This window comes from Battus philenor, unplaced genomic scaffold (genome assembly GCF_028537555.1).
Source record: "Battus philenor isolate CCGP_79_NKW_IND1 unplaced genomic scaffold, ilBatPhil1.0.hap1 SCAF_16, whole genome shotgun sequence".
In the NCBI taxonomy this organism is placed as follows: domain Eukaryota; kingdom Metazoa; phylum Arthropoda; class Insecta; order Lepidoptera; family Papilionidae; genus Battus; species Battus philenor.
The window spans coordinates 2,217,902-2,233,927 of record NW_027181678.1 but is presented as its reverse complement, the minus strand read 5'-3'; the positions used below and the strand labels follow the sequence as shown (position 1 = coordinate 2,233,927).

The 16,026-nt window shown below is 34.6% G+C and overlaps 1 protein-coding gene across 1 annotated transcript in view; it reads left to right on the top strand.

Moving 5' to 3' along the window:
• LOC137919557 (TBC1 domain family member 12-like) overlaps positions 1–16,026 on the top strand; it is a 76,618-nt gene that overhangs the window by 52,597 nt on the left and 7,995 nt on the right. The window contains exon 3 of the mRNA XM_068762654.1: positions 14,355–14,561. Within this exon, the coding sequence (XP_068618755.1) occupies positions 14,355–14,561 (207 nt within the window). The remainder of the gene's footprint in view (positions 1–14,354; positions 14,562–16,026) is intronic.

Here is a 16,026-nt window from a genome sequence, read left to right as displayed (position 1 = left end):
CTAATTACTCCTTTATACTAAGTTACATCGAAACTAGAATGCGATGCTATCGAATTACTAAATATATTAGCGTGTAGGTTCGTCGGGATTAGACAGATAGTACAATGAGTCGTTTTATTTTGCCAGGACTACAATTTTTTATATTAGGTTCTATATTCCACATATATTAGCGTCCGTGCCTTTGTTTTTACAATTACATTTAATATTTCCGATTTTTTTTGCTCACGTTTTTGTATGTTAGTTTTAAAGTCTCTTAAACTATTTACTAACTAGTTGAATTCAACTAATTGTTATGATTATTTTTTAACATCATTGGTGTCTTGTTTTCTTCTAACAACGGACTAACAATGCCCAGTTTTTAAAAATACAATTCGTGCAATCACTTCCTTATTCATATAAGGCAAGTATATGAAATCGGAATACATTAAATTCTTCTATCTTCCAGAACCTTCTAAAGATATAAATTGATGAAAAAAATGTAAGGGTTACTGTTGTATAAGTAATACACGGTGTGAATGAAGTGTTTCGTACTAGAATGCGTTGTTATAAAGAACTTTGTGTCAAAATTTTGTAACAATGGATTGTAATTATCCAATGTTCAACCAACAATTTTCAAAGATTTTAATCATATATTATATATCGATGTCTAAAGTACATTTGCAAAATTCTGTATTAATTTTTATTTTATTTGTAATTAGTTTAATATCGTCTACACACAATAAGTAAATAGTGAGCTTTAACTAGAATTTAAAACACGAAGGTAATTTCTTTACCGGTGCCATCGACCCAGTTGCAACATTACAGTTTTATTAATGTCATTAACCTATCGAAAGGTACAAGCGGATGATTCGCTTTGCAAGACTAATTACAGCAGTGTCATCCGTGCACGAGAAAAATCATCACTGCATTCATAATGTCAGAATTGTGCGAATGTCTTTTGAATTTGGAACAATTTTTTTTTTTCGAAAACCAATGACAACCAGTCTTTAAGAAATAGAGAAATTTATTTAACTTCGTAGAGATTATACAATTGTTTTTGAATTTAGAACAGTTTTTTTGAACGCTTCTGTACGCACAACAGCACAACAGCACAACTATCGTCACCTATTCTTAACAGATACTATTAAGAGAGACAAGTTATTATTCTCAGATACATCAGTTACCTGATACTGGTATGATGAACTGTATTCACCATCCTGTTGTTCGATGACGAGAACTGACTGATTTATGATGATGTCGATATACAGTTCACTGTGTTGTCGTTGAAAATAGAAACTCATTTAGTCGGGTAAAACAATATAAACTGTTCTGGGGTCTTTATATATGTTAATGGAAGTGTCCATCCAAGGTACTTGAGATCATAAAGGCTTTGTACGATTAATAAAATATACAACGCTAAAAATAAAGTTTAGGCTATGTTCCTTTAGTTGCCTGTGTACCGCGAATCTATTGATTTTTCCTAGAAAACACTTTTAGAAGATCTTTTTTCAGGACTAATATGTCATATTCTTTGACATTACGTCTATGTATTGATTTTTACATTATACTTCATAATATTGTGTTGATGTTGAATGATTGATTTAATTTGCGTTTAATTTTGTAAATTCTGATTATTAAATTTTATTTTAAATTGCTTATTTTATATGTTATTATCAGTTTTTCATTAATTCTATATATGTATCGCTAGGGTGATTTGTTTACAATGTATTTTTCGCGTTTACTAAGCGCAGACAGTTGGTAGAGGGATTTTGGATCACTTATCATTTATAAACAACGTAAGAATGTTCAATTGCGTAGAAATTAATCAGATTAAACTCTACTGTAATGCATCCATCATCTTAAAGCCACGAGGGTTCCAAATGCACCCTGATCTGAGAAATGCTCACAACTAACTCCCGGAGGATTGTTTTGTGGTCTCTTTAACTTCTTTAACAGTTTTTATTTATATCGTTTATAGGCGAAGTATTTGACCTCAGTCTCGCCTGATGATGCTTGCCTAGAAGGTCTCTTATCTTAAAGACTCCTAAGTTAGAGTTGGCTGAAAACAAAGACGCCTGTAGATTATTCCACTCCTTGGCTGTTCGGACTATAAAAGTATTAGCGAAATGCTTACAGCGGTAGGAAGGAATTTCATCCATGTACGGATGTTGTGAATCTCTACGTCTTATAGTCCGATGAAAGAAAGGAGATGAAAGGAATTATTTGGTGTAATTCCACTGCACACTCTTCAAAATGCATTTTTTGGAATACTGATAAACTGGCAACTTTTAGTCGATGTTTCAAGGTGTGAAGCTTATGGTTCACCAAAGCATCTTGGCTCGTCTCTGATATTGTGTCAGTGGTAGAGCAACATCAGGGCAATATAAATTAGTTTAACTATCGCAGAGATTACTTATTAAAGTCCGATAATAACAATGTTGTAAATATTTATGGGCGCGTCGGTCACGTGGGCGTGGGGGTGGGAGCGCGTTCCAGTTGGGCGTGGCAGGACATTCAACTACATCGATTTACTAAGTAGCGCTTGTTAACCTACAATTCTGTAAATGTATTTTTGAATCGATTTTTAACTTTGTATTGTTGGAATAAAAACCTAGATTCAGAAAGAGGTTAGGTTACGAGATATAATCTATCTTGCAGTCCTAATGCTGCTTATATGGCACTGTCTTTGTAATTTATTTTAATTTTTTCTTACCTCCTTACCTACAAATCAGGATATCTCCATTCCTGAGTATAACCCTCATTATGGCTCTCAACTGTGAGAGACTAATTTTCATTGCTTCAAGTCATTACATATCACAAAATTGTCAAACCTTTTGTCTAAAGACCCTTATGTTGTATGTTAAAAGGATGATTAGATAGGTGCTAATTTTGCGTCAGTTTTGCTGTAGATAGATAAAGAAAATTATTGAAATTTCTTATGTCATTAAAGCCTTTATGTACCACTAAATAAGCATACGGTCAATCAGATTATAAATGAAAATCAAAGAAAATTTTCACGTCTTCTAAAAAACTAAATTCCTTTTTATGCATCCGGTGATATCAATTAATGGTCTTAAATCATAATAATATAATTTAAAACAGATTTTACAAGGAAGATATGCTCTAATGCAAGATTTTCTAGAGAGACATCATAGACCACCATCAGCTTTTTGAAATTAAGTTGTTTTCGGTGGACCTCCTGCAGATACATTTCTGTCATTCTCCTCAAGTTCGACAATAATCTTAATATTAGAGGTCTTTTAGGTGCTTAAAATATTATATGTCTACATTGATAGGTCAAGTTACCATTTTAAATCTTTACTAAGGAAAACACATAAATTATCGTGGACCCATGCTTATGAACTGTGAATCCTTATTACTTTGTCACGCGTAGTGTCCTATTGAGTCCTTCGTGGACTCCTTAGGCATCTATCTTAGAGTTTTTTTGGCTACTTAATAATGTCCTATACACCGCACTTGACCCTTGTTAGTCCTGGCATCACAAGATCACAGTTAACGTTGAAACTGTTACACGAATAATCGTTAATATTAAGTTATTAACCTCTTTATGGAACATACGTTGCCTTGCACGCCAACTAATTCAAATGCGGGCGCATCGAATACGCTCGGAGAAGGCCGTGATAATGTAATTATTGAAAATGTTCTAAACGTGTAACACGCCACAATAAAACAAACAAAAAGTATCGATTTTTCTAATTAAAATAACGTTCGTAACATCTGTATTCAAGAAGCCATTAACACGCACTTTTCAATCGTCAATTATTATAGCATTTGTAAAGTTTCTTGTGAACTAAACTTTATTTTTAATAACTATGCTCGGAAGTTCCCTCAGGCGTCTCCAGGACCTTGGCTATTGCATAGACTTTTTAACTGACTGTGGAGCAAGGATCAGGGTCCCTGAAATCAGTTTCAGTTGTCGAAGATGATAAATTTAAAGTATAAATATTTTTGTTTAAGTACACAATTTACACGCACTTTTGGATCGTTAATTATTTTTAATATTTTAAAAATGTCAGTGTAGATAGTTTGCAAGTAAGCTACCACAGGCTCTGAATGCCGATCTGTTGAAAAAGGGACACCAGAAACTTATCAGTCTGTCATTTTAAATGATTAAATCTAACAATGTTTTATGTATATGTTATAATATAAATTGTGAAAATGTGTCTACTAGTCAAGTAAGTTCCACAGTTCGATCCACAGAAAATTTCAAAATGTATATAAATATTTATTTAATCAAATACTTTTAATTTTAGATTTAAAATTAAGAAAAGTTTGGTATGTCAAGGAAATACATATATTTAATGGAATCAGGCGTTACCTCGCGGAAGTCCATCCTAAGTAAGAAAAGGACCAATATTTAGCCAATTCCGCACATGCATGCGAATCACACAGCACAGCACAACAAGAACTCTGTGTTTGGCACTAATCGGTGTAATATAACTCCTGAAGATGCCCCGTGGAGGGGTGAAACACGTGTTGAGTAATTTGGCGGTGGCGGTTGTGTGATTCGCATTGTTTACCGCATACGCATTTATCAGCGGGCTGGCGGGCGGTGCATTTTATTGCACGACTACCACTGCATGTGCGGAAATGGCTAAATATTTGTCTTTTTCTTACTTAGGAACTACATATCTCTAATTATATATGGTTGCATCCTCTCGAAATTTGTTTGTGGACAGTGGCAATCCTCTATGATTAATGCATAACCTGTAAACCATACAAGATTGTACACCAGTAATCGAACAAGCGACCTACGAACACAAGTCTGTAATTAACGTTGCACTACCACTCATTATTTATGCGTAATATTAATACATCCTCTTGCTCTGCGTATTATTTTCCTTGCTGAGGGTCATGAAGCTGCGTCATCTATTCCGATCTATGGCATCGTAAAACGCAGCATGAAATTTGGTATCGTCTTCAGGTCTTTTGGGTCTATCGACTGATGGCGCTACAGCTTCTGGGACGTTTGCCCTCGACTTTTTCAGTCACCATTAGTTGTTCGAGGTTATGTCGTTCCTATGACCGAAGAACTGTTGTATTAGCCGCAGTTATATGGATTTAAAGTTGGTTTTGATTTTGAGATCGATAGAAATCGACTATACAATAGTGAGCGTAAATGAATACTTGATTAAAGATATCATGAATTGAATTGAAGTTGTTGGTACGAAATCATGATCATACCAACCACATGTCGTCCACTGCTAGACATAGGCCCTATAAACTTCCACTCGGACATCCTGTGTCTTCCGATGACCTTAAGTTGGTCTGTCTAACGTTTGAGTGAACTTTCTAGGCTCCATTTTAATGCTTTGCCTTAACTGCTAATCCTTGTAACCTACTTACGATTCGATCTCGTAAAAAATCAGTATAGCCCTTAATTGTAATTGTTATTGTAAGCACCCTTGGTCTGTAAATAGATTGTGAGCTTGCCAATGGCCCTTAGAGTGAGAGACCACGTTTCTTTGCACCAAGTCATCGCTGGTAACAAGCACCCTTTCCATGGTCCGTAAAGAGATCGAGAGCTTGCCAAGAACCCTTAGAGTGAGAGACCACGTTTCTTTGCACCAAGTCATCGCTGGTAACAAGCATTGATTGTATTGTAGATCTTAATCTTATAACTCTAACAACAACACCGAACTGTCGATATGGGGAGTACACCAGTTTACACTACGGAAAAGGTTCTAGTAATTTCGTGATAGTACTCGGTAAGAATTTCCGAGAACCGTACACAAAAATTTATAAATAACTTAAAGGTCACGCGTGTTCACGACACTTCTTGATCCTAGGGTTTAGTGTTTATTGTTTAGAGGGTTCTGTAAATATATATATGGGATATATATTTTAATATTGAACAGGATGCCTTAGTTCGTTCAGTATTCACGTGTTCGTATAATTCAACGTGTTCGTGACTCGCCCCGGGCCAGCATCTCGTAGCTCTCAGCGGGCTGATTGATTCCGCAAATACACCGTCCGCTCTGTTACTGCAATCAGAGAGGTATTTTCTGATCACAGAGAATTATCAATTGACTTATCCGCTGCGTCTTGCGACTTATTGATTGAATGTAGTTTTTTTATTGAGATAATCAAATGCACACCTGTATATATACATTTTTCTTATTGAATTATTTATGTTATTATCCACAAAGGTTCATTTGCAATAATCACTTGCGTATATCATTGGAACGGGTAAGCTAAATTTGATAGAAATTTGATTCAGATTGAAGTAATAATAGCTTCCTTCAACTTAAAGGTAAACGAATTATAAACGCGTGTTATCAAAAGTAGTAAGCAGACAGAATAGAGGAAGAGAACATCGCCTCACTGGTGACTAAAAAAGTGTTGCCAGATCTATTTGGAATTTTGCCATAAAAGCAATAAATATATAAAAGAACAAGATTAACGAATATAATAAACAAGAGTGCTATTAGCTGTGATTAAGAGAATTAAAAATAAATAAATTTTTAAAAGTTAGCCCGCTCCCTAACCGCGAACAGCGTGGATGGACCGTGGTTGGATCCGGATCCCTCCTCGGCTCGCCTGTGGTCCACGCTGCCGTCCCAACCCGCAAGCGCACTCCAGCAACACACCCCGTTAAAGCTCTACCACGAAGAGCCTTAACAACGTGCGAGCGTCCCCGTGCAACTGGTAGGCGCCCCACCAGCTTTTAGTTTCTAGTTTTTAAATCTAGTTGACGGACCCTTCCGCCCCGTGCACTCAGCACTGACGAAGCTGTAAAAGCCTTAGGGCTAAAAGCATTAACATCATCAGAGATAATGCAAAAGCATAGAGTTTTTGAACCGTCGTTTATGGCATCCGAAATCACATGCCATCTACATTATGACGCTTATGCACGCCTTATAATGAGCTCCCTTGTAGCCCCTTTTTATTTTAATACGCTTATACGATGTATATCGTCGATCATAACTCCGAAGGCAATTTGTTTCAGTAAAATATTTGGGCGGATATAAAAGATAGTGCAAAAGTAATGTCATAATTTGAACCGGCAGCGATTTTGTTATAGAATTAAAATAAAGAGATTTATCGTTTTAAAAGGTTGTCTTTAAAGTGTAAGATTGATGACAATTTAAAAAAATCATATCGCTCATGTGGTCATCTTTCGAGTTGATGCATAACTGCGATTTTTACGAAATTTTGAATTATTGCTTGCAAAACATCTGGCTCCAAATTGGCGATATCTTTGTTTCGTCGTGTACCTCTATAGTGGGCAAAGACTTGATTGTTCGTTGACGTGGAGCACCACGACAAAATTCAAGTTACGTTAAAACGATAGATTGAAAATTTGTCAATTAAGCAATAACAATGATTAATTTATTAATGAAGGTTCATTATCATTGTTCTCTGAATTTTATTTTTGAAACATCTAAGTTTGTCATAAAACCAAACGTCTATCCTGTTATTTAGATAGTGACATTTGTTTTATTATCTGTGACTTGATAGCCTTGCGTCAGAGACAACCCTGTTATAGTGACGTGAGGTGGAAATGCCTTCGTAACGAGCGTCAAGCCGGCTGCAATTTGCGCGCAGCTGTAGGGTTTTTGTGCCCTGCGTAGTGTCGTTAGGATTTGTTTTTACAGTTACGGTCGTCTTAATGGGGTCACAAAATTATATGTGTTTACATAGAACTCAGTTTCTATGCTTTTACTTCACTAGATTTATCTATATGACTATCCATAAAAGTTTAGTGAAGCATATATGACGGTACATATTCTATATTTATATAACAATATGTTCTCTGTGTAAATTTAATGTGCTGTAAATTTATATTATCATTAAACTGCTCCATGGGTCATAAATTTTTTTTTCATTTGTAATCAATAAATAAAGCGATCACTTTAAAATGGTAACATATATAATCAGTAACGGTCAATAACACCTAGTGGTATGATCTGTGGGGATAGCTAGTACAATATATTGTATAGAATTAATTCTATAGAATTAACAATTTGACCAAAACGTTTATGGCGTGCAAGAAAGACAGTCTTGGAATAATTTTGTACATTTGAACATCAATTAAATTTCATTTAAAAAGAGCAACTCTTGAATTTCTAGCTTACTCTTAGCAAATCGACATTCCGAGCCAATATTAACTTACTAATAATTTTAAAATAATTGACGAAGTGCATTTTTAAATTTAATAATACGTTCCTTTTGTGTCTTTATTTTTTTAACGATTTTAGTTCTTAGCATTAATGAATGGTTTTGTAAAAGTTCTTGTATACTTGTAAAACTGCCTTAGGTTTGTACCGCATTTGAAATGCAAACCCTTGTCGAACGCTTCCCTTCTCTAAATCGATACAGCCGCTAGCAAATTCACCCGACACACTACACATATTATATATATGACTTTAGCTATACAACAATATTACGATGTAATATTTATTATTTTTTTTTATTGTAACTATTTTTTTAGTTTCATCCAAATCGAAATATATGTATGTAATTTTTATAGTGTTTTGGGGGAATAACTTGACTTGATAAATTACAAGATTATGATTATTACGCAGTTATGTTATTTTGGTATATTACTTCAACTGTTCTTCATTCTAAAGTGAAATCTGTCTTACATGCGACCCTGCGACTTCGTTCGTGTGGAATTTAACAAACAAATTTATAGTTATTCTTATTTTAATTACGTGAGCCGGACATGAATTTCACAATTTACATTTCTTATGTCACCTGCAACTCGAAACGTCATCATTCGTTCGCTGTTTTGATTTCAATTTGAATCAACATGAACTGTCACGACAATATATGAAAATCATTGAAACGTGTAGCGCCATCTGTCGAAAATTGGACATATCAACTTAGAAACCTTGGTAGGCCCACAGTAACTTAGCTAAAGGTCATCAAATGATCAAATGTATAGTTTACGATTCTATAAAGGACATACAGACAAACATTCATTTTTATATACATTAAATAAATAAGACACAAGGTGACATTCAAAATTTCTTTTTTTTAAATGTTAATTGTGTCAATTGAACTCATTAAATACATATATAACGATTCAATGTCAATTCAAGACAAGTGGAAGACAGTTTTATTATAACAGAAGTAAATAAAATAATAATGTCTTGCACTTTAAGCGCCACGTCAGTCCATCTGTAACTAAATTTTACGATTAATTTAGACGATCATGACTAAATAAATTTTTGTCTGCTCGGGGCCAAGAACAGCGTAGAACAGAAATATTGTCAATTGAAGAACAATTTCGATAGCATTTTATATAACGGATTCAAACGGTAGAGTAGTAAAACAACTTGAGTGAATGTCTATAGGAATTTCGTTTTAAATTCAAACTATTTTCAAATGCGATGAAAAACACTGTCTCCACGACATTAATGCATCAAAGCGGCGCATGGGCTGAAGGGGACTTTCTTAAAAATCAGCATAGCGTGTTAAAATACATATTTGTTTTATAGCCAAGTCTTGGGTTTACGAAATATAAATGTATATTAAACAATAAAAAGATATACTACGTTTACACTATGAATACAGGATGATTAGTTATAGGTGTAAAATATTTAAAGAGATAAATGTATAGGACATTTGATATCACTCTATGATATACATAATCTCACTGGTTTCAAAGACACGATGATATAATAAGAAGAATCGTTTCTAAAATAAGAATTGCTACATAAATTAATTATATATATATATATACTTAGTCTTGCCATAAATATTGTTATAAAGAAAAGCACGATTTTTTTTTTATACGTAACATTTATTCCTTTCATAGTGAGTTAGTTTAATACATCAATATATAACTATTAAAAATATACAATGTTTATTCGAAGTGGTCTCCATTGGCTGCAATACAGTCTTTTAAACGTTGAGGCCAGTTATCAATAGCAGCACGAACTCTTTCTAGAGGAAAATTCTTCACTGCCAACCGAATGGATCGTTTTAGGGACTCCAAATTATCATGGCGTTTAGAGCAAGCCTTACTCTCTAAAACTGACCATAAATTATAATCCAATGGATTTAGGTCAGGACTTGACGACGGCCAGTTTTCAGTGCTGATAAAGTCCGGAACGTTAGTTTTCAACCAAGATTGGGTGGATCGAGCTCTATGACCCGGTGCCGAGTCTTGTTGAAAGCACCATTCTTTGTTATTGAACATGGTGTTAGTTAAAGGCTTAACTACCGTCTCAAGAATGGTATTTTGATAAACTTGTGCCGACGTTTTAATACCTTTTTCACAAAAATATGGCTCAGTCACCCATTCATAGCTAACACCCCACCAAACCATCACTGAAGTGGGATAATGCCCACGTTGTACTCTGTTTACTAATTGCGAAGCTTCTTTAGAGCTTCCAGCATAAATACGGTCATTTTGTTTATTAAAATACTGCTCAATTGTAAAAATTTTCTCATCCGTAAACAAAATTTTTTTGTGACCTCCCTTTGCGTACCGCTTAAGTAGTTGTTTGGATTTTACCACCCTATTCTTCTTTAAATTATCAGTTAAGAAGTGACCAGTACGTCTCTTATAGGCTGCAAGTCCTAAGTCATCTTTTAATATACGCGACATGGTTCTAGGAGCTATCTTCATCTCCCGAGATAAAATCTTTTGCTTACGGACAGGATTTCTTCGAATTCTTTCCCTAACTGCTTTAATCACCTTTTTCACACGAACGGTACGTGGACGGCCAGATCTTTTTCTGTCACAAACAGAGGAGGTATCATTGTACCTATCAATAGCCCGGTAAACAAACATTTGACTAATACCAAGCGGGTGGAGGGTTTTAAAAATTGCACTTTTCTCCATACCTACTTTATGTAAGGCAATCACAGCGATTCGGTTCTCTTTATCACCCCACTCCATTTTAATATAACAAAATATTTAACAATATAATGGCGCGAAAATAAGAAAACACATCAAGCAATCATATAAAAATGACAGATTCCAAATTCAAACGTAATATTTTCTTTTTTTGAATAGTAACAGTATTTATGGCCAGACTAAGTATATATATAAACATTAAATTAATAAATGTGTCTGTTCGTTTCTGTAGATTCTACACTGCCAGAAGTTATAGACCTGTGGCATTCCGATATAGTTTCAGAGTGATCGTTGTATATAGGGTGATTGCAAATAGCAAAAGCTTTGAAGGGTGATTGCACCCTGTATATCCTTGTAACAATAGCCTGAATTTCGGAGGGTCCTTCAAAGTGATTTATCTGTTCTTGTATGAATCTGTAGCCCCTTTCCATTCATAAAGAATCCATTATGTGTTGTCCTGGCTAGGGTGGATGTTCGGGTAAATCTCCGGTATATCCGTACGATCCGGAGTTAATAAAATATAACTTATACTTTAATAACGTTGTAGCAAGTCATAAATGTAATCTTTAAGTTGTTTTAAAGTAGTATAACTTGTTATTATTTCTGAGTAACGCTGTTTTCATATTTTATAAGTAAAATAAATAGAATCTTTTTCCTTATAGTTGGCGATTACTTGGTTGTGTTCAACCATAAAACGATAAACAGAAAAATTAATTGCTTTTGCTACACTTAAAATAAACAGGATATGTAAAGATACACAGAAAGAGACAGCGATATTATCTTATTTCACAAGAAGATAAGGCATGATTTTGGATATTACGTGGTTGTGGTAGTACGACCACAACGGTATACAGCATCATAGGTGGTGTAAAGTTCTCATAGATGCGTAGGGAGGTCTCCATGCCTTAAGCTTCATTCGATTGAAAAGCAGAAGAAGAACAGAAGATGGTTTTTACGCAAAAATAATGATAGAACACTGCAAAGCATAAGTCTCTTTCAAAGATTGTCACAATGGCCCATCTTGCGGTGCTCGCATCGAGCGAATTTCCATCACCTGGTGGTAAAGTTACTGCGAGGGAAGTTCAAAAAGTCATGGATTACACAGAACTTGTTTAAACTTTAAAACGCACTAAGTAAGAAAAGGACCAATATTTAGCCACTTCCGCACATGCAGCAGTAGTCGTGCAACAAAGTGCACCGCCCGCCAGTCCGCTGACAAATGCGTATGCGGCAAACAATGCGAATCACACAATCACTGCCACCGCCAAATCACTCATGCATGTGCGGAAGTGGCTAAATATTGGTCCTTTTCTTACTTAGGATGGACTTCACGTAACGCCTGATTCCATTAAATATTTAAAACGCACTGTTAAAGGCAAAACATATCGTTTAACTGACAAGGCTGATATATGGTTTGTTTAGATTTATCGAAACAAAATGATTATATTATTGATCTTAAAGCTACGAGAAACTATTGCTAGTGTATACGGAACCCTATCTCGGCAGACGTATAGATATTGATTCACTATTGCATTGAACTATTCAGTCTGGAATAGGGGTCGGACCCTTCGTGTGATTTTCACATGGGGGGACGGTGTTATGAACATTTTTATATCTTTATAGTGTAATAATGTCTTTTAAACCGTCTGACTGCTAAGCAATTCTTGTAAGGAAACTGTGGAACATATTTTGACTTGTTGTCAAATAAAATGATTTCGCTTAGTTTCGGGACTTGCATAACGATGTAATAAAGATGTTGCCAGAGGTGAGAAATAAGACCTATGTTGGTAATGTGTTTTTTTATGGCCCCCGCTATTGGGAGCCTCTCGTACCCCTATTTTGTTTGGGACAGGGACTTTATTTATAAATATTTTTCTCAGGGTTTTATCTTTATTCTACACTCACTTTCATTCTTCTCAATTTCTTTTATTCTTTCCTTTTATCCTTCACAATATCTTGCAATTTTATTTTGTTCTTTCATTCCTTCTTGCTTTCAACGCCTTCCTTTCATCATCTTTTTTACTCTTAAGTACAATTTTATTTCTAATCTTTATTTTATTCTTAAATTTTCTATCATTATCTTTTAATATCACAGGTTTGTTTAGATTAGACTTTTTAATACATTAGAGTCTTGTCTTACATTCTATTATTATTTAATAAGTTCTTTTACATGTGCATATTATTATGTTGGTAATGTTAGTTGTAACACGGAAATTTGGAAATTATAATAAATGACATAATGAACAGTTGTAGTAGTTGTGTAGAAAAAGTGACAGTTGTCAGTGTTACTGCTAATTGCTATGTTGTCAGAATTATATAATATTATAATTAATAAATTACAATTGAAACCTAAATAAATGATTTATTTTATGTTCTGTACTGTAACAACAACAGCATATGTTTTAATAAAATTTTAGTTTTAGCTAACCTAGCCTTTGTGTTAGAGGTCAATGAAATTAGGTGTAATAAAAATACATTAAGTTACAACAAATCGAGATCATAGAGGTGTTTAACCCCTTTGAAGTTATCGCGGATAGAATTATTGGCAATGTGGGTCGTTCACCTTTTCCTCTCGTTATGTTCGTGGAAAATATAATTGTAAATGTTGTACATGCATGTTTTAGATTTCTTTATGCGTTTGCGCACTTGTAGAGATAATGTCTTTTTTTTAATCTAGTCTTACACGCTGTGTTTGCCTATACGAATAATTTGATTTCACAAGGTTCTTATTGATAGTAAAGGAGACTTGAGGTGTGAAATGACTTCAAGATGTATCGAAATGAATTTGTTATTAATCTTTCCTAAGGGAGTAATTAATAGGAAGATGTCTTATCTAAAATAAATAGCATGAAGCTAACAGCCCGTATCAAGTATCCACGTTGAAGAGTTGACTTAATCATGAAGTTATATATATATATATATATATATATATATATATATATATATATATATATATATATATATATATATATATACACATACAGTGTATTTATGATTGGTTTTTCGTCGTGGTTTAGTTTCTGATGTTTTAAATAGCCGTAAAGCTCGAACCTTTCGTCCAGTTGTAGAGATATAAGTCTACCTTGGATCATAAATGCCTACCGTCTTTACTGACTTCAAGGGATTATCTTGTTATAAAACTAATATGTAGCTGCTTGTACCGAAGCTCTTTATGGAGTCTCAGAGATTTGTTATCTGAAACAAGGTTTAATTCTTGACTATCCATTTATAACTGAAATGTTTCGTACCGTTTCCATTTAAGTTAACCTATGTGCGTATTTTTTGGATATGTAATACGTAGATTTCAACATTTCTGTATTGTGCCATTGAATATCATTTGTTCCAATTACAAATAAAAAAAAAAACAAAAATTTTTTTACCTCGTGAAGGTCTTATCAACGTGTTGTCGTTTGGCAGACCGAAGTTAGTTTGTGACAAATTTTCTTTAAGTTACAATACTATGCACTTTAATGTGATTGTATGTGGTGAATGTGCTTGAATTTGGTTTTCATGTTAACTAATTAAACATTGACGTTTTCAGGCCGTCGAACCTCCCGGCGAAGTGCACGGAGGAGGCTTTGCGGCACAAGGCGGAGCACGCACGCATGGTGCAGGCGGCTCGGCGGCGAGTGGAGCGAGAAGCAGCTGCTCGGCTGGCGCGTCTGCACGAGTCCTTGCGTTTGGAGGAGCGTCTGGCACGTCATGCCCACGAGTGGTCGCGTACCATACTACCCGATTGGCATAACATGTTAGTTATTTTTTTTTAAATACCTATATTTAAAAACACTTTGGCGCTGTTAAGAACACTTGAAATATCACTTTTTTATACCCTTCCCACGATGTCCGTCCTGGACCTTAACCAGGTCGTCTGCCAGCTTTTGTGATCATATTGGCAGTATCGATATTATAATGTATACATATTGTGAAATTGTATCTAAAAAGAGTAACAGTTGAGTTTCTGCCTAACAGCCTCTTCTCTGTATCAGCGTTACAAGCCAGTGGTAGCTTACTAATAACGTCAAAATAATTGACAATTTATAAGTGTGTGTAAATAATAAAATAAAAATTAAATTATATGTCTTACTAATACAAACCAATAAGTTAGTTATTCGAATGATTAAATGGGTTAAATTTTTTTTAAAGATCAATTTCCATCAAAAGATTTCATAATAGATTTATAATAATTATTAAATGATGTAAAAAGAAAATCGATGTTTGAAACAGTTATCGATATCGATTATCGTTTAATTAATCGGTATCGTATCGATGTAATTTTTTTTCTAATTAAAAATAATTCGCAGAATATTATCGGCCGGTACAAAAGAACTTATGCACACGCTAGCGCAGTTATAGCAGTATTGCAAAAATATTCGATTATTCCTCCAACCGATGCGTGACGCGTGCTGAAACAATGTTTAGTACTATTAGCCTCAATTGTAATCGTTGGTAACAGTTGTAATCCGGCCGAATAGTTTGCACCTGGATAAACATATCAAGTTTCTACTATATTCGATAGGTGCTGGTTTTTGTTCGTCTTTCTGGCCTTTATAAATTCGTCAGACTAAGACTAATGAATCTAAAAAATACCTAGGTTATATCTGATGTATTGTTCTGCCTTATTCAAATATACCAGATTGTCGGTCAAGTTTCAAAGTCCAACTAGATCTTGTGCGTTTCTCTTAGAAGAGCGTTTGTTAGTTGAAAAGCTACCTAAAGCGGTCCAATGGGACCCCCAGAGAGATTCGATATGGTCTACGTTGGCATGACAAAGAATGAGGTTTCACAATTTGTAAGCGGGGTTCAACGAAAATATATCAGGTTTAGATATTAAAGAGAACTAAAATTTGCGTATTCCAAATTCAGTACAATGTGTCGAGACTTGACATGATGCCCACAGCAAGGTATAGGCCTCCCCCAAAGACATCTATGGGGGGATATACCGTAATTGCCTCGCTTGGCATGCGCGTTGGCGATCGCAATGGGGTATTATGGTACACAGAACGCTGCTGTCCATCTTCTGGAAACTTGTTTGTAATAATCCTATGTATTTAATGCAAGAATACTGTAAACATGTTTCAACATCATGAATTATGTAATAAAATCCTTAGTCACTTCCTAGTATTAAAATGTCGAGTAAAGTTGACCATTTGGAGATGAATCCGTCGATAAATATTTATTTATTAAAAAAAATACTTCTTATGCAAGGTAGTGGG